The sequence below is a fragment of the Hemitrygon akajei genome, chromosome 21, assembly GCF_048418815.1.
Source record: "Hemitrygon akajei chromosome 21, sHemAka1.3, whole genome shotgun sequence".
Lineage (NCBI taxonomy): Eukaryota > Metazoa > Chordata > Chondrichthyes > Myliobatiformes > Dasyatidae > Hemitrygon > Hemitrygon akajei.
This window is the reverse complement of record NC_133144.1, coordinates 11578677-11605580: the sequence shown is the minus strand read 5'-3', so window position 1 is coordinate 11605580 and position 26904 is coordinate 11578677. Positions and strand designations below refer to the sequence as shown.

General features: G+C 45.1%; 1 protein-coding gene across 2 annotated transcripts in view; it reads left to right on the top strand.

Moving 5' to 3' along the window:
- Positions 1-26904, top strand: part of map1ab (microtubule-associated protein 1Ab) — a 169907-nt gene that overhangs the window by 25045 nt on the left and 117958 nt on the right. For both annotated transcript variants that reach the window (XM_073024809.1, XM_073024808.1), the window contains exon 2: positions 16075-16176. In XM_073024809.1, the coding sequence (XP_072880910.1) occupies positions 16075-16176 (102 nt within the window). The remainder of the gene's footprint in view (positions 1-16074; positions 16177-26904) is intronic.

The window sequence follows — 26904 nt, the reverse complement described above, 5'->3', positions numbered from 1 at the left end:
AGTTGTGAAGTTGGTTCAAGAACCTGATAGCTCAGGGGTAATAACTGTTCCTGAACATGGTGGAGTGAGTCCTGAGGCTCCTGTACCTCCTTCCTGACGGTTGAGGGGTAATAACTGTTCCTGAACATGGTGGAGTGAGTCCTGAGGCTCCTGTACCTCCTTCCTGATGGCAGCAGACCTTGAGAAGAGAGCATGACCTGGGCAGTGGGGATCCCTGATGATGGATGCTGCTTTCCTGTTACAATGTTTTGTGTAGATGTGTTCAATGGTGGGGAGGGCTTTACCCATGATGGGCTGTATCCGCTACCTTTTGGAGGATTGGCGTTTCCATACCAGGCTGTGATGCTGCCAGCCAATACACTCTCCACACACATCCATAGAAATTTGTCAAAGTTTTAGATGTCATGGCGAACCTTTGTAAACTCCTAAAGAAAGTAAAGGTACTGTGGTGCTTTCTTCATAATTGCACTTGTATGCTGGGCCCAGGACTGGTCCTCTGAAATAATAACATCAAGGAATTTTAAATTGCTGCCCCTTTCCACTCCTGATCCTCTTAGGACTGACTCATGGATCTCTGGTTTCTCCCTCCTGCAGCCAATAATCAGCTCTTTGGTCTTGCTGACTTTGAGTGAGAGGTTGTTGCTGTGGCACTGCTCAGCTAGATTTTCAATCTCCCTCCTACATGCTGATTCATCACCACTTTTGGTTTGCCCTGTGACAGCAAACTTAAACATGGAATCAGAGCTGTGCTTAGCCACATAGTCACTAGTGTAAGGCAAGTAGAGAAGAGGGCAAAGCACACAACCTTGTGGTCCTCCTGTGCTGATGGAGACGGTGGAGGACAAGATGTTGCCAATCCGATCTGACTGCAAGTGAGGAAATCAAGGATCAAGTTGCACAAGGAGGTATTGAGGTCAAGATCTTGAAGCTTATTGATTAGTTTTGAGGGGATAATGCAGAGCTGCAGTCAGTAAAGGGCAGCTCTAGAACTATAAAAGTTTACGTTTTAGATGACATGCCGAATTCTCACAAACTTTGAAGAAAATTGAGGTGCTCTTGTGCCTTTTTTGTACTGGACACAGGACTTATCCTCTAAGATGATAACACTGATGAATTTAAAATTGCTGTTCCTCTCCACCTCTCATCCCCTGATGAGGACTGACTCATGGATCTCTGGTTTCTCCCTCCTGCAGCCAATAATCAGCTCTTTGGTCTTGCTGACATTGAGTGAGAGGTTGTTGCTGTGGCACCGCTCAGCCAGATTTTCAATCCCCCTTCTATATGCTGATTCAGCCAATAATACTGGTATTGTCAGCAAATTGAAATATGGCATTGGAACCGTGCTAATCCTCGCAGTCATAAGACAGAGCCAGTAGAGGAGGGGGAGAGGTACACAGCCTTGTGTGCACCTGTGGTGATGGAGATTTCAGAGGAGATTTGTTGACTGGCATCTGTGGGTGAGGACATAGAGGATCCAATTGCACAAGGAGTTATTGAGGCCAAGGTCTTGGAGCTTGTTGATTAGTTTTGAGGGGTGCTAGTGTTAAATGCAGAGCTGTAGTCAATGAAGACCATCCTAATGGATGCATCATCACTGTCCACTTGTTCCAGTTTTGACTGAAGAGCCGATGAATTGGCATCTGCTTTTGACCTGTTGTGACGGTAGGCAAATTGGAGCAGATCCAGGGGGCTCCTCAGGCAGGAGTTGATCAGTTTCATCACCATCCGCTCAGAACACTTCATCACTGTGTGTAAGCACTGCTGGACGATAGTCATTGAGGCAGGTTACCACGTTCTTCTTGGGTACAGCTGTAATTATAGCCTGCTTGAAGCAGGTGGGTACCTCGGACTGCAGAAGCAAGAGGTTAAAGGTGTCAGTGAACACTCCAGCCAGTTGATTAGCACAGGTATTCAGCTCTCAGCCAGGTACACTGCCTGGACCAGATGCTTTCCATGGGTTCACACTCCTGAAGGATGCCGCCTCTTATCAGCTTCAGAGACTGAACTCAGAGTCACTGCGGACTATGAGTCTGCGAAGGTGTCTCCATGTTTTTTTTTTGTGGTCATCCCATTTGTGGCCGAAGTGGAACTAGCTCACATGGTGATCTTGGGTCAACATGTACCACTGGGACCAAAGGTCCTATTTCTGGGCTACATGACCACATGAATAACTCCTCCAGCTCCAACAACTCTCTGGGCCTGTGTCACAGTCCATCACTCTGCTGCTGGTGTCCATGCCTTCTATTCCTGTGGCACTAAACTCTAGCATTCCCTCTAAACACCTCCACATTCCTACCTCTCCTATCCTGGAGATATTCCAAGAAACTTGAAGGATAAAGAAGATGAATTATTGTGTGCAGCTCTGGTCACCAACCTACAGGGAAGTTATCAAAAAGATTGAAAGTGCAGAGAAAATGTATTTGTGTATTGAGATCCAGCACAGAGCTGCCCTTTCCAGCACTTTGAGCTGTGAGTCCCAGCAGCCCTTGACTTAACCCTAGCCGAACCATGGGGCAATTTGCAGTGACGAATCAATCTACTAACTGGTATATCATTGGCCTGTGGGAGGAAACCAGAGCACCCAGAGGAAATCCTTGCAGTCAGAGAGAACATACAAACTCCTTACAGACAGGATTTGAACCCAGTTTGCTTGAACTGTAAGGCGATGTGCTAACCACTAAACTAGTGTACTGAACCGGTTAGGACTTTATTACCTGGAGCATAGGACAATGAGGGGAGATTTGACAGAGGTACACAAAACGGAGTGGTTTTAGTAGGCTAAATGCAAGCAGACTTTTTCTACTAAAGTTGGGTGAGAATATAACCAGAGGTCAAAGCTTAAGGGTGAAAGGTGAAATATTTAGGGGAACCTGAGGGGGAACTTCACATTGAGAGGGTTATGAGAGTGTGGAATGAGCTGCCAGTAGAAGAGGTGGATGTAGGTTCAATTTCACATTGAAGAACAATTTTGATAGGTACATGGATGGGGTTATAGAGGGCTATGATGTGGGTACAGGTCAATGGGACCATAGGCAGATAATCATTGGGCATTGACTAGATGGGCCAAATGGACTGTTTCTGTGCTGTAGTGTTCTGTGACTCTGACTCTCTATTCGTAAATCCTACATTAATTTTCCCCACATTCTCAGAAAGGTAGAGATAAAGATGAGCTGTATTTATCCAAACGTCAAAACACAGTAATGCTTGTGTCAACGACCAGTAGAGTCCGAGGATTGTGTTGCTGACCTGCAAAGTGCCACGTGGTTCTTGTGCCAACTTAACGTTCAACTTCGCTGACCCTTATCTGAATGTCTTTGGAATATGGGAGGGAAGCACAGCATCCAGAGGTAAACCACACAGTCACAGGGAGAGTGCACAAAATCCTCACGGACAGCGGCCGGTATTGAACCCTGAACACTGGCACCATAAAATATAACCACTCTGTTACTATGTCGTCAATTCCCACCCAGGTAGAATGTCATCCTGCATGCCACAGTTCCCAAGGACACTTCCAATTTGCACAATTAGGCACTGGGCAAGGGCCAATGAAAATGATTTAGATTTAAGCAGAGCGACCATTGTGTGACTGGGAAGCTCAGGTTTCAGCTCTCGGTGAGGGAAAGCCTTTTTAATTTAATTTAGCGTTTTTAATGTAATTGGTGTTTTTAATTTAAATTCTCTTTCCTTGCTTCTTTCTAATTGCACACTTAGAGCAGTGGGGATGCCAAGTGGGCTAGTGGAATGCTCCCCATGCGGGATGTGGGAAGACAGGGAGACCTCTGGTTACCTGACGACCTCACCTGCGAGGAGTGCAGCTTCTTTCAGACCACGTTAAGGAGCCGGACGGAGCGGGATGGACTCCAGATCATTCGGGAGGCTGAGGGGAGGTATTTAGACCCAAGGTACAAGTCTGGGTGACCGGAAGGAGGGAGAAAGGGGATAGGCAGCCAGTGCAGAGCATCCCTGTGGCCATTCCCCTCAACAACGCTTTGGATTCTTTTGGGGGAGGGGTGGTGGAACGACCCACCAGAGGAAAGTCACAGCAGTCAGGTCTCTAGCACTGGGTCTGGCTCTGTAGCTCAGAGGGGAGGGTGGAGGAGGAGGTAGCATTGATAGGGGATTATAGGAGCAGACAGGAGATTCTGTGGACATGAAAGAGACACCTGGGTGGTATGTTGCCTTGCAGGTGCCAGGGTCAGGGATGTCTTGGATTGACTCCAAAGCGTTCTAAAGGGGGGAGGGTGAACTGCCAGATCTCGTGGTACATATAGGTACCAATGACACAAAAATACAACTGCAGATGCTGTGGATCAAAGAATACGTACACAACGCTGTTAGAACTCAGCAGGTCAGGCAGCATCTGTGAGAAAAGAGTAGCCAACATTTCGGGCCAAGACCCTTCATCAGGAATGCAATTGAGACCCTTTCTGACGAAGGGTCTTGGCCCGAAACGTTGGCTACTCTTTTCTCACAGATGCTGCCTGACCTGCTGAGTTCTTCCAGCGTCGTGTACGTATTCCTAGGTACCAATGACATAGGGAGGAAAAGGAAATGGTCCTGAAGAGTGAATTTGGGGAGTTGGGCAGGACCTCCAGGGTAGTAACCTCTGGATTGCTGTCTGTGCCACATGCCAGTGAGGGTAAGAATGGGATAATATGGCAGATGAATTTGTGGCTGAGGAGTTGGTGCAGGCAGTAAGGTGTCAGAATTTTTGGATCATTGGGATCTCTTCTGAGGAAGGTACAGAATGACCTGCACAAAAAGCATGGGTTACACCTGAATCCGAGTGGGACCAACATCCTTGCAAGCAGGTTGGCTAGAGCTGTTGCGGAGGGTTTAGACTAATTTGCCATAGGGTTTGGGAAACTGAATCACAGAGCTGAAGATGAGGCAGTTGGTACACAAGTAGATATTCCAATACAGAATAGGGTAAATGATCTTGTAGCACAGTTAGCAATCAGCAGGTATAATGTGGTGAGTATCAGAATTGTGGCTGAAAGAAGATCAAAGTTGGGAGCCAAACATCCAAGGATGTGCATTATATTGAAAGGACAGGCAAGTATGCAGAGGGGCGTCTTGGTAAAATGAACTCAAATCCTTAGAAAGAGGTGACATAGGATCAGAGGATGTAGAATCCTTGTGGGCAGAGTTAAGAAACAGCAATAATAAAAAGACCTCGATGGGTCTCCAAACAGTAGTCAGGATGTTGGACACAGATTACAAGAGGAGATAGAAAAGTTATGTCAAAGAGGACAATGTTACAATAGTCATGGGGATTTCAATATGCAGGTAGGTTGGGGAAAATCCAGTTGGTGCTGGATCCCAAGAGATCTAACTTGTAGAATGCCTTGGAGATGGCTTTTAGAGTGGCTTGTGGTTGAGCCCACTACGGGAAAGGCAGTTTTGAATTGAGTGTTGTGTAATGAACCAGATTTGGTTAGGGATCTTAAGGTAAAGGAATCCTTTTAGGAGGCAGTAATCATAATTTGATAGAATTCACCCTGCAGTTTGAGAGCGAAAAGCTGAAGTCAGATGTATCAGTATTACAGTGGAGAGAGGAGCTGGCTAAAGCTGAGTGGAAGGGGATACTAGCAGGGATGACGGCAGGACAGCAATGGGTGGATTTTCTGAGAGCAATGGGGAAGGTGAAGGAATGATACATCACAATGATGACTAAGTATTCTAAAAAGAGGATGACAAGGAAAGTCAAACACAGAAAAGCAAAAATTAATGGGAAGTTAAAGGATTGGGAAGACTTTAAAAACCATGGGTAGACAACTAAAAAAACCATAAGGAGAGAAAGATGAAATATGAAGGTAAGCTAGCCAATAAAAGATTTCAGATATATAAAGAATAAAAGAGGAAAGAGTGGGTATCAGATCACTCAAAAATAACACTGGAGAAATAATAGAGGGGGATAAAGAAATGGTGAACAAACTTAAGAAGCATTTCAGAATTAGAATCAGAATCAGGTTTATTATCACCATGAAATTTGTTAACTTAGCAGCAGCAGTTCAATGCAATGCATAATGTAGAAGATGAAGAAATAATAATAATAAATAAGTAAATCAATTACAGTATATGAATATTGAATAGATTAAAATTTGTGCAAAACAACAGAAAAATTATATATTAAAAAAGTGAGGTAGTGTCGAAGGGTTCAATGTCCATTTAGGAACCAGATGGCAGAGGGGAAGAAACTGTTCCTGAATCGCTGAGTGTGTGCCTTCAGGCTTCTGTACCTCCTACCTGATGGTAACAATGAGAGAGGGGCATGCCCTGAATGCTGGAGGTCCTTAATAATGGACGCTGCCTTTCTGAGACACCGCTCCTTGAAGGTGTCCGGGGTACTTTGTAGGCTAGTACCCAAGGTGGAACCGACTAAATTTACAACCCTCTGCAGCTTCTTCTGGTCCTGTGCAGTAGCCCCTCCCCATACCAGACAGTGATGCAGCCTGTCAGAATGCTCTCCACGGTACATCTATAGAAGTTTTTGAGTATATTTGTTGACATACCAAATCTCTTCAAATTCCTAATGAAGTATAGTCACTGTCTTGCCTCTTTTATAACTGAATCGAATTGTTGGGAGCAGGTAAAGTCCTCAGAGATTTTACATCAGTCTTCACTGTGGAAGGCTAACATTATGCTAGAAATGTGATATCAGGAGACAGAAGTGAGTGTAATTACTATTACTAAGGAGAAGGTGCTTGGGAAGCTGAAAATTCTGAGGGAAGATAGGTCACCTGGACCAGATGGACTACAACCTGAAAGAGGTGGCTGAAGTGATTGTGGATGCACTGGTAATGATCTTTCAAGAATCACTAGGTTCTGGAATGGTTATGGAGGACTAGAAAATTGCAAATGGAGGCTGAAGAAAGAAAATTACAGGCCAGTTAGCTCGATTTCAGCGGGAAGATGTTGTGGTCCATTAGTAAGGGTGAGGCTTCAGGGGTTTTGGGGTCTTGGAAGCACATTATAAAATAAGCCAAAGTCAGCATGGTTTCCTTAAAAGGAAATTTTGTCTAGCAAATCCATTGGAGTTCATTGAGGAAATGACAAGTGGGATAGGAAAAAAGAGAGGATGTTGTATTCTTGAATTTCCAGAAGGCCTTTGACAAGGTGCTGCACATGGTACTGATTAACAAGATAAGAGCCCATGGTATTACAAGAAAGATACTAAATTGCTGATGACACTAGATTGAGTGGAAAAACAAATTGTGCAGAACAAGTGGAGAGTCTGCAGAGAGATAAAGATAGGTTAATTGAATGCGCAAGGGTCGAGCAGATGGAGTACAATGTTGCTAAATGCGAGCTGGCCACTTGGGAAGAAAAAATGGAAGATCAGATTATTATTTAAATGGCAAAAGATTGCAGCACGCTGCTGGGCAGAGGGACTTGGGATTGCTTGTGCACGAATCACAAAAGGTTGGTTTGAAGGTGCAGCAGGCTCTCAAGGCAAATGGAATGTTGGCCTTCATTGCCAGAGGGGTTGAATTCAAGAGCAGGGAGGTTATGCTGCAACTGTACAGGGTACTGGTGAGGCTGCACCTGGAGTACTGTGTGCAGTTCTGGTCTCCGTACATGAGGAAGGATATACTGGCTTTGGGGGTGGTGTAGAGGAGGTTCACCAGGTTGATTCCAGAGATGAGGAGTTTAGACTGAGGAGAGATTGAGTCGCCTGGGACTGTACTTGCTAGAATTCAGAAGGATGAGAGGAGATCTTATGAAAGCATAAAATTATGAAAGAGATAGATAAGATAGAGACAGGAAAGTTGTTTCCACTGCTAGGTGAGACTAGAACTAGGGGACATAGCCTAAAGATTCGGGGGTGGGGGGTGTGGGAAGTAAATTTAGGACAAAGATAAGGAAACTGCTTTTCCCAAAGAGTGGTGAATCTGTGGAATTCTCTGCCCAATGAAGCAGTGGGGGCTACCTCAGTAAATATATTTAAGACAAGGCTGGATAGATTTTTGCATCATGGGGGAATTAAGCGTTATGGGGAGAAGGCAGGTAGGTGGAGATAAGACCATGTTTAGATCAGCCATGATCTTATTGAATGGCGGAGCAGACTCGACAGACTAGGTGGCCGACTCCTGCTCCTATTTCTTATGTTCTAACATGGATAGAAGATTGGCTGACTCACAGGAGGAAAAGAGTGGGACGAAATGGGACTTTTTCTGGTTGGCTGCTGGTGACTAGTAGAGTTCCTTAGGTGTTTGTATTGGGACTGCTTATTTTCATGTTATATGTTAATAATTTGAGTGACAGAATTGATGAGGTTTGCAGGTGATACGAAGGTAGTGTTGAGGAAGCAGGGATTCTGCAGAAGGGCTTCGACAGATTTGGAAAACAATCAAACAAGTGACAGATGGAATGTAGTGTGTGGTCATGCACTTTGGTAGAAGGAGTAGAGGCATAGACCGTTTTCTAAATGGGGAGGAAATAAATCCAAGGTGCAAAGGGACTTGGCGTTCCTCGTGCAGGATTCCCTGAAGGTTAACTCGCAGGTTGAGTGAGTGGTAAGGAAAGTAATTGCAATGTCAGTGTTCATTCTGAGAGTACTAGAATATATGTAAAAGCAAGTATGTAACGCTGAGGCTTTAAGGCAATGGTCTGACCGCACGGAGTATTGTGAGCAGTTTTGGGCCTCTTATCTCAGAAAAGATGTGCTGCCATTGGAGAGGGTCCAGAGGAGGTTTGCAAGAATGATTCCAGGAATGAAGAGTTTAATATATGAACGGGTTGAATGGGTTCCCAATGAGATGGAAAGGATGCTAGGGTACAGGAACCATGGTGTACAAAGGCTGTTGTAAATCTAGTTAGGAAGAAAAGAAGAGCTTATGAAAGGTTCAAAAAACTAGGTAATGATAGAGATCTAGAAGATTATAAGGCTAGCAGGAAGGAGCTTAAGAATGAAATTAGTGGAGCCAGAAGGGGCCATGAGAAGGCCTTGGCGGACAGGATTAAGGAACATACATGAGCAGTGTTTCTTGGCTTTGGGCCTGTATGCACAGTAGTTTAGAAGAATGCGGGTAAATCTCTTTGAACCCTATTGAATATTGAAAGGTCTAGATAGGAGAGGATATTTCCTACAGTGGGAGAGTCTAGGGATTCATTACCACAGATGGCTGTGGAGGCCAGGTCATTAGGGATATTTAAAGCAGAGGTTGGTAGGTTCTTGATTAGTCCGGGTATCGTGATTTTGACCATGATTGTTCTTGGCAAATTTTTTCTGCAGAAGTGGTTGCCCTTTGCCATTGTTTGATGTATACATCATAAATAAACATGGATCTGAAACTGTTGGCTTGTAACCCTCCCCCTTCCACCACCAGGGACTTCAGGACAAAAGACAGCACAGTGGCATTGTTGGTTGAGTCACAGGCTCACTTCATCAGAGACAGGAGAATGGGGTTGAGAGGGTGTGGTGAACTACATATACCTGCTGGACACGCCCCCTGCTGACTGCTCCTGTGGCCCCTCCCACTGACCGTGTCTCCTCCCACAGACCCCGGTATTAAGGCGATTGAGGCCTGAGCCCGGGCCTCAGTCTCCAGGATGTAGTATGGTGGTCAACTACTGCTTGTTCTTTCTTCCAGTCAATAAAAGCCGATATCTCGCCTTCACGTCTCAGAGAGAGTTATTGATGGTGCATCAGAGGGCTAATTAATCAGCCATGATGGAATGGCGGAACAGACTCAATGGGCTGAATTGACTAATTCTGCTCTGTCTTATGGTCTTATTCTATCACTCACTTACACACCAGGGGCAATTTACTGCGCCCATTTTATCTACCAAACTGATTGTCTTCGGCAGTGGACGCAAAATGGTGTGGCAACTCAACAGGTCAGGCAGCACCGATGGAGGGGACGTTTTGATCCGAGACCCTTCATCAGACTACTCACATCTTTGGGATGTGGGAGAAAACCTGCGCACCCTGGGGAAACACGCGCAGACCCAGGGCGACTCTACGCAGACCGCAGACAGCACCTGAGGTTGGGATCAAACCCAGGCCTCTGCTGATGCGAGCTTGCAGCTCTACGCAGAACGCCACTGTGCTGTCTTTTGTTCTGAAGTCCCCAGAGGTGGATGCAAACCAACGATTTCAGACTCCGGTTTATTTATCACATGTACATCAAACATCGACAATGGCAACCCACTTCTGCAGAAAAATTTGTCAAGAACGATCTTGCCAAGACCATGATCGCCCATGTCATACGACACAGCACATAATGAATGAATGTATGGACATCAAAACATAGTGAAATGTGTTGTTTATGTCAACAACCAGTACGTCCAAGGATGTGCTGGGGAGATTTAGTTTTGTTAACTTTGTGGATGCGGTTTTGGGAAGAGGGAAGGGAGTTAGAGGTCAGGTTGGTATTTAAGGACAGGGATGTGGAGGAGTTAGTCAGGCTGACTCCAGGCCTCTGCACAATGCTCGAAGGCCAACAGCAGGGCACCAATCAGCAACTTTCTGGTTCTGAGGCAAGTATGCCTTGAGGGGACATCGGAGGTTATTTTATTTCCTTTGAAGTTCCCTCAGGTTGTCATAGCCAGGGGTGAGTGGGGATAAGCTCCTACTACCTGTTAAATGCACCCCTTGGCATGCATCTCAAATAGCCTCCGGCAGATCAAGTCCAGTTCCTGGCCTTCAAGTACGACTTAGCTACTAGGTATGGAGAACTATTTCTGCTGCCAGGAGAAGGGTAAAGGTGGGTTACTGGCGCCTTAAAATCAGTCGTGTCAGGCAGGTAGGGCTAGTCACCTGTGGTTGGCAACTCAGCTAGGAGATCTCAAATCTCCGCTGTCTTCAGCGATACCCACTCTTGGGGCAAGCTTCAGGAGTAAACCCCCAACGATATATCCGGAGCTGGAGTCCCTAATACAGTCCTACGTTGAGTTCAACGCGGAGTGGCAACTCCTGCAAACCCGTTGGTGCAAAACTGTGTCAGTCTGTGCTGTTCCTGTGGATCCACCAGCTGTGCGGAAAAGGGGAATAGGCATCAGCTTTCTCTCCATATTGTACTGTCTTGTGTATCGCATAGACAGCTCAGTATCAATGGTCGACCTTGACCAACAGAGGACCTCTATTGCCTTGAGTTACCGCATTGGGTGAAGAGCGGTTGCTCCTGAGAGCGCCTTAGCAAACAGTAAATCACTGGCTGCTGGCAGTGGTAATGCAGGCTGCAGCAGAGCGCCGAACAAGCATTGAAACAAAGTCTCCAGGGAACCAGAAGGTAACAGAAGCAGTAACCATTGTGACTTTATTCCATAGCAGACATGGTTTGAAGGATAATGGGCTGAGTCACTGGGAGCTGGATGCAAACCAGCCGTTGCTGGTTATTTCAGGAGTTACTGGATTTGAGTGTCACAAATGACAGTCGCATCTTTCTACAGATGTACTGTGGAGACCATCCTCACTGTCTGGTACAGAGCGGCCAGTGCACAGGATCGGGAAAAGCTGCAGCAAGTTATAAACTCAGTTATCTCCATCATGGGCACTCGCCTCCCCAGCATCGAGGGCATCTTCCAAAGGTGGCATCTGTCATTAAGGACATGAGGACGTGCCCTCTTCTCACTGTTACTCTCAGGGAGGTGGTACAGGAGCCTGAAGACACTAAACATTTCAGAAACAGCCTTTTCCCCTCTGCCATCAGATTTTCAATAGATAGTGAACCCATCCACACAGCTCACAATATTTTCCCTCTCTTTTCGCACTTCTTAATTAATTTGATGTAAACATAGTAATTTTTAATTTTTTCATTATTGTGTATTGCAACGTGCAGCTGCCTGCCGCAAGCAACAGATTTCACAACGTATGCCAGTGATGTTGAGCCTGATTCAGATCCTGATCTGATGTCAGATTGGCTGTGGCGGGATTCCTGCATTAATTCCTTGCCCTGCTCCACAGTCTGACTGCAGCAGGGAGCGGTGAGGTGAAACCTACAATCGGCACCGGCTGCTGACACATCATTCAGACGCTCGTGTAGCAAGTACAGGCCAGTCCGTGCCAACCATGCTGCCCTCCCATCCTGTCCCAAATTTATCTGGCCCGTATCCAACTAAGCTTCACCCCTCCCTGTACCTGTTCCAGGGCTTCTTAAGTGATAAACCCTAGAGATTGTGCACATGCTGAAAATCTTGAACAACGCACTCACACAAATTGCAGGAGGACGGCAGCTGGTCAGGCAGCCTCTAGGGACGGGAATGAACAGTCGACGTTTTGGGCCGAGACCCTTCATCAGGACTGGAGTCAGGAAGTTATGTTGCAGATTTCTAAAACTCTAGATAGGCCTCATTTAGAGTATTGCCTACAGTTCTGGTCGCCCCAATATAGGAAGGATGCGGAGAGGGTGCAGAAGTTTACCAGGATGCTGCCTGGATTTGAGGGCATGTGCTATAGGGAGAGGCTGGACAAACTTGGATTGTTTTCTATAGAACAGAGGAGGCTGAGGGGAGAACCAATAGAGGCTTATAAGATAATGAGAGGCATAGAAAAAGAGAAAACAGTATCTTTCTCTCAGGATTTACATGTCTAATACCAGAGACCATGGTGAGAGCGATAAGTTCAAAGGAGATGTGGGGTAGGTAGTTTTAGAGAGCGGTTGGTGTCTGGATGCACTGCCTGGGGTGGTGGTGGAGACATACAATAGGGGTGTTCAAGAGGCTGTTGGATAGGCACATGGAAATGGAAAGATATGGACATTGTGTAGGCAGAAAGGATTAGATTAGTTGTTTTTTGATTACTAATATAATTAGATAAATACAACAGTGTGGGCCAGAGGACCTGTTCCTTTGATGTACTGCTTTGTTTTGGTCTACAGCACCTTTCCTGTCCTTTTATAGAACATCTCAAAGTGCTTTATGGCCAATAACGTAGAGTTGTCAACAATGGGGAAATACATACAGCGGGATCCCACAGGTAATTGTGGTTAGTGTGACACTATTACAGTCCAGGGCATTTGGGAGTTCAAAGTTCAATTCCTGTAATGAGTTTGTACGTTCTTCCTGTGAACCGCGGGGGTTCTTCCTGTGAACCATTATTACAGCCCAGGGCCATTCGGGAGTTCAGAGTTCAATTCCAGTAAAGAGTTTGTACAGTCTCCCCGTGAACCGCTATTACAGCCCGGGGCCATTCCAGAGCTTGGAGCTCAATTCCAGTAAAGAGTTTGTACAGTCTCCCCGTGAACCGCTATTACAGCCCGGGGCCATTCCAGAGCTTGGAGCTCAATTCCAGTAAAGAGTTTGTACAGTCTCCCCGTGAACCGCTATTACAGCCCGGGGCCATTCCAGAGCTTGGAGTTCAATTCCAGTAAAGAGTTTGTACAGTCTCCCCGTGAACCGCTATTACAGCCCGGGGCCATTCCAGAGCTTGGAGCTCAATTCCAGTAAAGAGTTTGTACAGTCTCCCCATGAACCATGGGGGTTCACCCTGTGAGCCACTATTAAAGCCTGGGCCATTTGGGAGTTTGGAGTTCAATTCCAGTAAAGAGTTTGTACATTCACCCCGTGAACCGAGTGTGTTTCCTCTAGGTGCTCCGGTTCCCTCCAACAGCCCAGAGACATACTATACCGGTTAGTGGGCTATTCGGTCATCATAACACTGTGACTAGGCTAGTGTTAAAAAGGTGGGTTGCTGGGTGGTGCAGTTTGTTGAACTGGAAGGGCCTGTTCTGCACTGCATCACAAAATAAACAAAAGTACAATAAGTACATAAATAGCAAGGAACAATTAATCTGTTTATTTGCTTGAGGGATAAATATCGCCGTGGAAACTGAGGAACTCTCTGCTTTTCACCAAAGTTGTGTTGGGGATCCTTTATGAAAGGGTAGCCTCAAAGTTTCATCTGAATTTTACCCAGCATTCCTACTGTGTAATCAAAATTCACTTAAACATTCAGAGCTCGTGGGTTCAAGTCCCCTGACAGAGATTTGAACTCTCGAAACTGGCAGATGCTGCAAGTGCAAAGGTCATTACTGGACCCCTGACCTTTCCATTTGTGTGCACTGAGTTTACATCTGTTATTGGTTGTTATCACAATACTGTGTACAGAAGTTTATGAACGTTACGGCAGTTGACCACTGAAGTATCTGACTGGCTACAGAACTTTGAGCTGACCTGAAACCAAAAGACCATAAGACATCGGAGCAGAATTAGGCCATTCAGCCCATCAAGTCTGCCCCACCATTCAATTATAGCTGATTAATTTCCCCTCTCAATCCCATTCTCCTGCCTTCTCCCGATAACCTTCAGTACCCTTCAACCCACCAATCTTTGCTTTAACTATACCCATTGACTTGGCCTCCACAGCCAGTCTACAGATTCACCACCCTCTAGTAAAATAAATTCTTCATCTCTGTTCTAAAGGGACATCCTCCTTTTCTGAGGCTATGCTCTCGGGTTCTAGACTCCCCACTATTGGAAATAATTTCTGCATATCCACTTTATCTAGACCATTCAATATTCGGTAGATGTAGTATATAGCAATGCCAGTCTTTGTACATAGTAGTTCTCTATAGAGTGGGTCAGGAGGCACGTAGACAGCAAAATTCTTGGTACTGTATAGAAAAATAGAGCTAATTTCCAGCATCTCTCACTGTGTCACCGTTATACATCGTGCAAACAGACCCTTAGGCTCATCCACTTTGTACCCACCATTGCCCAGCTGATGGGAAGGCGTTGGCATTTTTTTACCAAAGAAGAGACTATCATTTCTTATGTTCAAGACAGAAATTGCTTTGATGTCTGTATATTTATGCTCCTGTTTAAGGGCCTGTACAATGTGTCTGCCATATCTGGCTCCACCGACAGCCCTGGCAGCCCGTTCCAGGCACCCACCACTCTCTGTATAAATAAAGGCTTGCTCTGCACAATTCCCTTGGACGTTACCCCTTATCTCTGGTGTTAGACATTTTGATCCCAGGAGAAAAGCATACCAACTGTCTCCTCCATCTGTGCCTGGGGTAACTTGATAAACCTCCATCAGGTTCCCTCGCTGGAGAGGAAACAATCCAAGTTTGCCCAGCCTCTCCTCACAGCAAGTGCCCTCTAATCTGGTGAGTGGGCAGCACAGTAGTCTGGCATTTAGAGCAATGCTTTACCCCACCAGCTGAAAGATGAGATGGGGTTCAACTGCTGCTGTTGTCTGCAAGGAGTTTTTTCTCCCCGTGACCGCGTGATTTCCTACGGGCGATCCAGTTCCTTCTCACACTCCAAAGACGAATGGGTTAGGGTTAGTGAGTTGTGGGCGTGATGTATCGGCGCTGGAAATACTTGTGGGCTGCCCAGCATCTTCCTTGCCGATTTGATTTGACACAAAATGGCGGATTTCATTTTACCTTTGGATATATCTGTGACAAATAAAGCTCATCTTTAATCTTTCTCTTTAAACCCTTTCCACTCCCTCTTCAAAGACTTCAGTGGGTTGGCTAGAATTGAATGCAATACCCCAGATGCAGCCTAACCAGAGTTTTATAAATCTGTGACTTCCCGACTTTTGAACTCAATGCCATATCTCTTGAAGGCAAGCATGTGGTGTGCCTTCTTTAGAATCCTGTCGATCTTTGTGACCACTTTCAGGGATGTACGGATTTGGACCCCTAGATCCCACCTTAAAGGAGTCAAGAGCGCAAGGTTAAAAGGCCTAGATGGTGGATCTGGAAGAGGGTATTTCCTATAGTGAGGAAGTCTAGGCCCAGAGATCACAACCTCAGAACGGAAGGATGTCCCTTTAGAACAGAGATGAGGAGAAGTTTCTTTAGCCAGAGGGTGGTGAATCTGTGGAGGCCAAGGCATTGGGTATACTTAAAGCAGAGGTTGAGAGGTTCTTGATTAGTCCGGGCATCAAAGGTTACATAACAGGTCTGCTCCTGTGTATTATGGTCTAATTGCAGGGAAGCGTCACTGAGGCGTAAGATCAGCTGTAAAATGGGAGAGCAGGCAGGAGGGACTGAATGGCTTACTCTAGCTTCTATTTCTTATGCTTTTTGGTTCCACAATTCTTCCTTGTAACAGGTGTACAAAGTACCTGACAATTCTTCTCTATCTTTAATTCTCCACCACCCCTCCCCCTAGGTGTCCGCTCCTGGGACGTTGATCTCACCGCCTTTGACCTTGACCAGCAGCTACGGCTCTTTGTGACCAGACACTCTGCCCAGTTCTCCAGCGAGGTCAGAGGTGAGTCCAGAACCGGGAGTACGCGGAGGAGCCAAGGTTCTTAACCCGACAGCAGTGCCAATCTTTGGTGACCAGCTCTTGGTGTTAATACCAACACTACCAGAGTTTCAGCTGCTGCTTGCTCAGAACTTTACCCTTGCAGACCTTGCCTATCGATTCCGAGAATCTGACATTGTTTATTGTTTAAGCATCCCTCATGTGGCGTTAATCTTGAGATGTACTTTAAACAAAGTTAGAATTAGTGGGGCTAAACAGAAAATACTGGGAGCATCCACCAGGTCAGCCAGTGAGCTGAGATAATCACTCTATCTCTCTCTTCTCAGATGCAAGGTAATGTTGTAGCTCTATAAAACTCTGCTTAGATCACATGTGGAATATTGTGTTCAGTTCTCATTAAGGGAAGGATGTGAAAGGTGCAGAGATTTACCAGGATGCTGTCTGGACTATAGAGCATGTCATATGAGGACAGGTCAAGTGAGCCGGGGCATTTCACTTTGGAGCAAAGGAGGATGAGAGGTGACTTAATAGAGGTGAGCAAGATGATAAGAAACATAGGTCAAGAGGACAGCCAGAAACATTTTCCCAGAGTGGAAATGGCTAATATGAGGGGACATAACTTTAAGGTGATCGGGGGGGATAAGGTGACAAGGGGGAAGTCAAAGGGAAGTTTTTTACATAGGGAGCGGTGCTGTGTGGAGCACCCTGCCGGGATCGGTGGTCAAGGCAGATATATTAGGGACATTTAAGAAACTCTTAGGCATGTAGATGAAAGAAAAATGGAAGGCTCTGTGGGAGGGAAGGGTTAGATCGAAGGGTTTATAAGGTTGGCACAACATTGTGGGCCGAAGGGCCTGATCTCTGCTGTAGTGTTCTATGTGTTATGTTTATGGCATCTGCAATTTTTCCGTTCCATTGGTACTTGTTTCAAGATGGAGGATAAATTTGTTTTGTGATAGAATTGAAGAGGTCTCATCTCTTCGTGAGGCACTCTTGCGCTGTATGTGTGACAATTAGTCCCTTTGACATTCCCTGCTTGATGGAAGTGTCATCTGTGGGATGCGGGGCATGGCTGGTAAGGCCAGCATCTATCGACCATCCCTGAGCCACCTCCTTCAAGCATTGCAGTCTCCGTGCTCCCACCTCGCTGCTGGGAGGGAGTTTGATGGCCCTGACTCGGTGGCAAAAGAACATGTTCACGCAGTGGCATCACACTGAGAGTACAGAGAGATCTTGTTCTCTCAAATGCAATGTCAGAGCACCATATCTGGAGATGTGCTATAATAATGACACTTTGATTTACAGAACAAGGCAATCATTTCCACTGAAGTGTTGTCTGCAACTAGTTCGAGAGGGAATTCATTTATTTTGAAGAACTGATTGTACTTCTGAGGAGATTGGTTAGAATCGGAATCAGGTTTATTATCACTGACATAAAATAAGTCATGGAATGTATTGTTCTGTGGCAACAGGACAGTGTAAGGCATAAAATATATACCTATCAGTCTTTAATCCCTTCATCTCCCCTTAAACCACTTTCTCAGTAGTACCAATTTCATCCTTATGAGACTTTGTGTCTCCCATCACCTCTGGGAAGGTATAAAGACTCAGTGGCCACTTTACTAAGTATACCTGGACACCTGTTTATTAATGCAAACATTTAATCAGCAACACAATGCATGAAAGCACACGGACACGGTCAAGAGGTTCAGTTGTTGTTCAGGCCAAACATCAGAATGGGGAAGAAATGTGACCTAAGTGACTTTGCCCGTGGAGTGATTGTTGGGGCCAGATTGAGTGGTTTGACTATCTCAGAAGCCGCTGATCTCCTGGGATTTTCACCCACATGAGCATAGCTCACGGAAATATGGTTCACACCTGCCATTTTGGACACAGTGCCGCAGCCCGATGGGTTCACAATTCTGCACCAAGACAGGACAGCTCAGTCTTTTAAAAGATAGAGGAGGTGGAGTATGCTTTATCGTTAACTCATCGTGGTGCACAGACATGGTGGTTCTGTCTCAGTCCCACTCAACTGACCTAGAACATCTAGTGGTCAAGTGTCATCCATTATATCCGCCAAGGGCATTTTCCACCATCATCCTGGTGGCAGTGTACATTCCATCTGGGGCCAATGTCACATCAGACAGGCTGTGGATCAGCAGTCACAAAACAGGACACCCTGATGCCATCCCTATCTTTGTGTGGGATTTCAACCAGACCAGCTTAAGGAAGTATCTAAGCAACTACCATCAATATATCACCAGTGGAACCAGAGGAGCCAGCACACTTGACCATTGTTATACCACCATCAAGAATACTTACCATGCCATCCCACGTTCTCAGTTGAAAAGTCCGATCACCTGGCTGTACTTATACTCCAGGTGTATAGGCCACAGCACCAGTGGTGAGGATCAAGAAGGTATGGTCAAGGGAGGTAGAAGAGTGCTTACAGGGCTACTTTGGATCAATGGACTGGGCAATATGTAGAGACTCATCTTCAAATGTAAATGAATACACCACAGTCGTCGCCAACTTTATCAAGACCTGTGTGGATGAGTGTGTGCCTTTGAGAACATATCAGACATAGCCAAACCAAAAGCTGTGGATGAACCAGGAGATTCATAGTCTCCTGAGGGCTAGATCTGTGGCATTCAAGACAGATGAACCAGATCTATTAAAAAGCCCAGGTACAACCTACGAAGGCTGTTTTGAGATGAGAGATGGAATTGGAAGCGTGTCAGCTCTGGCAGGGTTTACAGGATATTATTTCCTACAAGGCGATAACTAACATCATGAATGGCAGTGATTCTTCACTCAATGCCTTTTATGCACACTTTGAAAGAGAGAGTAAAACTACACCTGTGTGAATCCCTGCAGCAACTGGTGGCCCTGCGATCTCTGAATTGGAGGCTGATGTCCCTTCTTTCAGGAGAGTGAACCTTCACAAGGTGTCAGGCCCTGATGGTGTTCCTGGTAGTGTTCAATCTCAAATTCCATCTTCAATCTCTCATTCCTGCACTAGGAGGTTAGCACCTGCTTCAAAAGGGTGAGCACCTTACCAGTGCCCAAGAAGAGAAGGGTGAGCTGCCTCAACAACTATTGTCCAGTTACACTCACATCTACTGTGATGGAGTGCTTTGAGAGGTTGATCGTGGCCAGGATCAACTCTTACCTCAGCAAGGACCTGGACCCACTGCAATTTGTCTATCACCACAATAGGTCTACAGCAGATGCAATCTCACTGGCTCTCCACTCAGCCTCGGATGAATGGGGAAATAGCAATACTTGTGTCAGGCTGCTGTATATTAATTACAGGCCAGCTTTCAACGCCATCGTACCCTCAGTTCTAATCAACGCACTCCAAAACCTGGGCCTCTGTACCTCCCTCTGCAACTGGGTCATTGTCTTCCTCATTGGGAGACCATAGACAGTGTGGATCACAAATAATATCTCCTCACTGACAATCAACACAGAGCACCTCAGGGATGTGTGTTTAGCCCACTGCTCTACTCTCTTTACACCCATGACTGTGCGGCTAGGCTCAAATGCCATCTATTAGTTTGCTGATGACTCAATTATTATTGGCAGAATTTCAGATGGTGAAGAGGTGTACAGGAGTGAGATAGATAAGCTGGTTGAATGGTGTAACAACATTGGTAAGAGCAAAGAACCAATTGTGAACTTCAGGAAGGGGCAGTTGAGAAAACACACGCCAGTCCTCATCGAGGGATCAGCAATGGAAAGGGTGAGCAGTTTCAAGTTCCTGGGCATCAACATTTCTGAAGATCTATCCTAGGTCCAACATATTGAAGCAATTACAAAGAAGACATGACAGAGGCTAAATTTCATTAGGAGTTTGAGGAGATTTGTTGTGTCACTAAAAACACTTGCAGACCTGTACAGGTGTACCGTGGAGAGTGTCTGATAAAGGGGCCACAGCACAGGCATGGAAAATCCGCAGAAAGTTGTGAACTCAATGAGGTCCATCATGGGCACCAGCCTCCCCAGCAGTGCGGACACCTCAGAAGCACAGCATCCATCATTAAGGACCCTCATTGCCCAGGATGTGCCCGCTTCCTGTTACTATCGTGAAGGAGGAGGTACAGGAGCCCAAAGTGACACACTCAACATTACAGGAACAGCTTCTCCCTTCCACTGCCAGATTTCTGAGTGGACAATGAACCTTTGAACACTATCTTACCTTTTTTTGCACTACTTATGTAATTTAATTATATATTTATTATTGCAATATTATGTAATAATTATATTATTTATTATTGCAATATATATTATATATATTTTTATTGCAATTTATAGTTTTTGTTATCATATATTGCAATGTACTGCTGCTGCAAAACGACACATTTCACAACATATATCCGTGATATTTAATAGATTCTGATTCACAAAAGTCTCTGGAGTTTACAAAGGACGAGCGAAAAACAAAACTCGTCCAATGAACAGCAGTCCTGTGGGCAAAGTCGTCCAGAGATCAGAGAATGGCCAGACTGGTTGAAACTTACAGGAAGGTGACAGTAACTGAAATAACCACACGTTACAACGTGACGTGCATCTCTCAATGCACAACACTCTGAGCTTTGAAGTGGATGGGCTACAGCAGCAGAAGTCCATTCCTGTGTCGAATACAGTGGCCACTGAATGTATATCCTCATCGGGCAGACAGAATCCAAAGCATATATTTGGATTTCTTTGCCATTTCTTTGTTCTTTATTATAAATTCCATAATTTCTCTAAAGAGCCTACAGGTGTCTTCTCGTATCAATAGAATTTACAGTCAGCTTTTATGTTCTCTGCAAGCTTACTCTTATTTATTGCCCAACAATCTCCTACAAGTAGCAATGTTTGTGGTGATTGGATAATCTGCTGTCGGTAGTGGGATAAATGTTGGAGCCAGTTTTAACTCCAAACTGATGGATTGTTTTGATTTCATTTGAAAAGCTTGGGTAAAGTAGATTTCTGCCTATTTATGCATTATTTCACATTTATTTCACCACTGTTTTGTAGAGAAATCCTCCTTTGTGTCTCCATCTTCCCCAGCTGCAATTGTTCACATTCAGTTTCATTGGCGAATCAAGTGGGTCAACACTGGAGGCTTAATCACATGACCTCCTGTTTCTTCTCCTCTCATGTTTGCATACCGCACCCTCCCCCAAACCGGCTCACGCGATTGGCTGCCTGACATGTCTGTCCTTGTGCCACCTGCTTGCACAGCCAATGTGAAGGACGATTCTCACTCAGTCAGCCAGGCATATTCCCCATCTCAGTACCAATTGAATGGGAGAGACAAGCATGTTTGCTGGGAGCAGTGACCTGGGTATTAATCTTTAATTCCTGGAGCATCTCTGGAGATTGGAATTGTTCGTTTCTCTGGTTTAAAGTTACATTTTGAAGACCTGACCAACTGGTTAATGTATTACCTACTTCTGTTCCTAGGCTTCTTATTGAGAGGTCCAACATCATGCCTGGAGACAGACATGACCCATCTCCAGTTCTTCACACAAGATAGTTATCAGCAGCTTTTTGCAACCTTTATTACAGCAGGCAAAGACTGGGGTGATGGAGAGTTTATAAATCACTCTGAACAGAATAAGAAAAATTGGCAGTCACTTGACAGCAGAAATTCTTCAGATTAAACGTTCCGAGGGAATTGTGCTGTATTGATTTGTGCAATTGTGCCTTTCTGAGAGACCACTGGGAGGCCTTGCATAAAGGATCCTGTATTTAATTAACATCCCATGTGGAGAGGGAGGGAGAGAGAATTAGAGAGGGAAGGCGAGGCAGTTAGAGAGGGTGGGCAAGGGAATTGTGGAGGGAGAGGGAATTAGAGAGGGTCACCAAAAGTTAATTTTATATATTTCCATCAGCCAAATGTATTACGGGACATGGATTGGTTTATTATGGTCACATGTAGCAAGATACATTGAAAAGCTTTTCTTGCATAATGTTTATACAGATCAAATCATTACATAATGAGGTAGATGTTGAGGCCAAGAGGTCCATTTAAGAATCTGATAACAGCGGGATAGAAGCTGTCCCTGAGCCTGATGGTACACTTGCAGGCTTTTATAATAAGAGCATTAGGTGATACGGAGTCACGGCAGGTGTATGCTATGGATCAGACTGGGTCACTGACCAGCAGAATAGGTCGGCGGCCTCCCAAACGGAATATGAGGTTCAAGAGTTTGATAACATTGAGATGGAAGCTGTCCACCAGTCTACTGGTATGCATTCTCCAGTGTTTGTGTCTTCTGGTGGGAAGGGGCAAAAGAGGGAATGACCGGGAGGGGTCCTTGGTTTCCTGAGACAGGGCAGGGGGATGTGTAGATGGAGTCCATGGAGGGGAGGTTGGTGTGCATGATGGGCTGGGCTGTGTTCACAACTCCTGCAATTTCTTGTGCAGAGCAGTTGCAAGACCAAGATGTTATGCATCTTTCTATCGTGCATCTGTAAAAACATATATTGGGTTTGTGAAACTTCCTTTGCCTTCTGAGGAAGTAGAGGCATTGATATGCTTTCTTGGCATTTGAAAGCATCCACTGTTTCTTCAAAGTTCAAAGTAAATTTATCATCAAAGTACATGTATGTCACCATATACTACCTTGAGATTCATTTTTGCAGACATTTACAGGCAAATGAAGAAACAAAATAGAATTTATGAAAACAATGAACTTGTGAATTTTTCCATGTTGGTTCAGGAGCCTGATGGTTGAACAGTGATAACTGTTCCTAAACCTGGTGTGGGACCTTAGGCTCCTGAACTTCCTGCCGGATGGTAGACGTGGGAAGAGTGTGGCCTGGATAATGGGGGGGGGGGGGGTGGTCCTTGATGATAGGTGCTGCTTTCTTATGGCAGTGCTCCTTGTAGATGTGATCAGTCGTGAGCAGGGCTTTGCCTGGGATGGACTGGAGTGTATCCAACACTTTATGTAGACTTTTCCATTTCTGGGCATTGGTGTTTCCATATCAGGCCACGATGCAACAATCTCGTGGGTAGGAGTTCCACATTTCCTGTGTCCTTTAAACAGATTTCCAATTCCTAGCTTTCTCATTAATGACCTAATTTTAGATCATCTAATATACACTCAGTGGCATTTCTATTACCTGTACACCTCCTAACTGCAAATATCTAATCAACCAATCATGTGGCAGTAACTCAATGCGTAAAAGCATGCAGACATGGTCAAGAGGTTCAGTTGTTGTTCAGACCAAACATCAGACTGTGGGAGAAATGTGATCTAAGTGACTTTGACTATGGAATGGTTGTTGGTGCCAGATGGGGTGGTTTCAGTATCTCAGAAAATGCTGATCTCCTGGGATTTTCACCCACAACAGTCTCTAGAGTTTACAAAGAATGGTGCAAAAACAAAATGGAGCTTAGAAAAATAGAGGGCTATGGGTAGCCCTAGTAATTTCTAAGGTGGGGACATGTTCGGCACAACTTTGTGGGCTGAACGGCCTGTATTGTGCTGTAGGTTTTCTATGTTTCTAAAACAAAACAAAAAATCCAACGAGCAGCAGTTCTGTGGGTAAAAATGCACTGTTGATGAGAAAGATCAGAGGAGAATGGGCAGGGTGTCAAAGTGACAGGAACTCAAATAACCACGCGTTACAACAGTGGTGTGCAGAAGACCTTCTCCGAATGCACAGCACGATGAACCTCGAAGTGGATGGGTTACAGCAGGAGACCACACCAAGTTCCACTCTTGTGCCTAATAAAGTGGCCACTGAATGTATTTTGGACACAGGAAGTTTCCTTAGACTTCTGAAGAAGTAAAGACATTGGTGTGCTATCCTTGGACGTATCTGCACTGCTTCTGGTGGGTAAAAGTTTCACAGATCCAGTATCCTTTGAACAGATAAGTAATTCTTAACTTTTCTTATGAATGGCCTCATTTTAGAATATAAATGACTTGGATGAAGGTAGCAAAGGTGTGAGGGCAGAATCCGCACCAGGAGAAAATGGGAGCGTGATTAGTGAAATGTTGCTGAGAGCCTGCAAAGTGATGTAGAAGACTAAGTAGACAAAGATTTGCCAAATGGAGCATAATGTTGGAAGTGAAAACTTGTCCACTTTGGAAGGAAAATTATATTTAAAAAACAAGTCTATTATCTAAATGGTGACAGATTGTAGAGCTCTGTGCTGCAGAAGGATCTGGGTGTTCCTGTGCATAATATGCAAGTACAGTAAGTAATTGGAAAGCTAAGGGAAGGTTATCTTTTTTATGTAAGGGGAATTGAGTGCAATGGCAGGGAGGCTATGTCTCAGTTATATAGGACATCGGTGAGATGCCTCTGGAAAACGTGCCCCACATTGGCCTCCTTATTCAAGGAGAAATATGGATGTGTGGGAAACAGTTCAGACAAGGTTTCCTGTTCAGGGAGCTGCCTTGTGAAGAATGGTTGGATATGTTAGGCTTATCCTTTTCAGTTTAGGAGGATGAGGAGAGATTTGATTTACTCTGTTCTCAATATTATTTATTTTTAAATTATTTGCACAATTTGTCATCTTTTGCATGTTGTTCTTGTATAGTTGTTTTTATGGATTTTATTGTATTCTCTGTTTTCCTGTAAATGCCTGCAAGAAAATGAATCTCAAGTTTCAAAGTAAATCAATTATCAGAGAACATCCGTGTCACCCCATACAAACCCGAGATTCTTTATCCTGCGGGCATACTCAGCAAATCTATAGAACAGCTACTGTAAACAGGATCAATGAACAGCAAACTGTGCAAATGCAGATATAGGTAAATAACGAGAGTATAATATAACAAGATAAAGAGCCCTTAAAGTGAGACCATTGGTTGTGGGAACACCAGAAATAAAAGTGTAGTTCTTTTGGAGAAGTGTGGCTGTTCTGTTCAAGAGCCTGATGGTTGAGGGGTAGTAACTGTTCTTGAGCCTGGCAGTGCAAGTCCTGAGGCACTTGTACCTTCTACTTGATAGCAGCAGTGAGAAAAGAGAATGGCCTGGGTGTTGAGGGTCTTCGATGATGGATGCAGCCTTTCTACGGCGATGTTTCATGTAGATGTGCTCAATGGTTGGGAGGGCTTTACCCGTGATGTACTGGGCCGAATCCACTACCTTTTGTAGGACTTTGCGCTCAAAGGCATCGGTGTTCTGTACCAGGCTGTAATGCAGTCAGTCCACCACACATCAATAGAAGTTTGTCAAGGTCTTTGATGACATGTCGAATGTCCCCTAAGTAGTATACCTGTATAGTGAGATGTACAAACGTACTTTGATGATAAATTTTCTTTGAACAAGGTTGGTGTGGAAAGGATGTTTCCTCTCGTGAGACAATCCATTTCCAGAGGATGCAATTTTTTTCTCTCAGTGAGTCTGCCCAGGGAAGCATATTGGCTACCTCATTGAATAAATTTAAGGCACAGTTAGATGGATTTCCATGTAGCAGCGGAATTAAGGGTTAAGGAGAAAAGGCAGGTAGCTGGAGCTGAGTACCTAGCCAGAATAGCCATGATCTTACTGAACGGTGGAACAGGCTCACTCACCAGGCCAGATGGCCGACTCCTGATCCCAGGGGCCGTTGCTTTGTGGATCCAGAACTGGCTAGCCCACAGAAGGCAAAGAGTGGTTGTGGGTGAGTCATATTTTGCACGGAGGCCGGTGACCGGTGGTGTACCCCAGGGATCTGTTCTGGGACCCCTGCTCTTCGTGACTTTTATAAATGACCTGGATGAGGAAGTGGAGGGATGGGTTAGTAAGTTTGCTGATGACACAAAGTTTGGAGATGTTGTGTTTAGTGTGGAGGGCTGTCAGAGGTTACAGCGGGGCATTGATAGGATGCAAAACTGGGCTGAGAAGTGGCAGATGGAGTTCAACCCAGATAAGTGTGAGGTGGTTCATTTTGGTAGGTCAAATATGATGGCAGAATATAGTATTAATGGTAAGACTCTTGGCAGTGTGGAGGATCAGAGGGATCTTGGGGTCCGAGTCCATAGGACGCTCAAAGCAGCTGTACAGGTTGACTCTGTGGTTAAGAAGGCATACAGTGTATTGGCCTTCATCAATCGTGGAATTGAATTTAGGAGCCGAGAGGTAATGTTACAGCTATATAGGACCCTGGTCAGACCCCACTTGGATTACTGTGTTCAGTTCTGGTCACCTCACTACAAGAAGGATGTGGAAACCATAGAAGGGATGCAGAGGAGATTTACAAGGATGTTGCCTGGATTGGGAAGCATGCCTTATGAGAAAGGGGTTGAGTGAACTCAGCCTTTTCTCCTTGGAGTGACGGAGGATGCGAGGTGCCCTGATTGAGGTGTATAAGATGATGAGAGGCATTGATCATGTGGATAGTCAGAGGCTTTTTCCCAGGACTGAAATAGCTAGCACGAGAGGGCACAGTTTTAAGGTGCTTGGAAGTTGGTACAGAAGAGATGTCCAGGTTAAGTTTTTTTTTTACTCAGAGAGTGGTGAGTGCGTGGAATGGGCTGCTGGCAACGGTAGTGGAGACGGATACGATAGGGTCTTTTAAGAGGTTCCTGGATAGGTACATGGAGCTCAGAAAAATAGAGGGCTGTGGGTAACTCTAGGTAATTTCTACGGTAAGAACATGCCGAAGGGTCTATATTGTGCTGTAGGTTTTCTATGTTCTTATGCTATGAGCCTTTGGGTTTCTCTTCCACAATCAGTGCTGGAGGTAAGTCTTTGGATGTTTTGTTCAGCAGAGGTAAACAAATTCTTGTA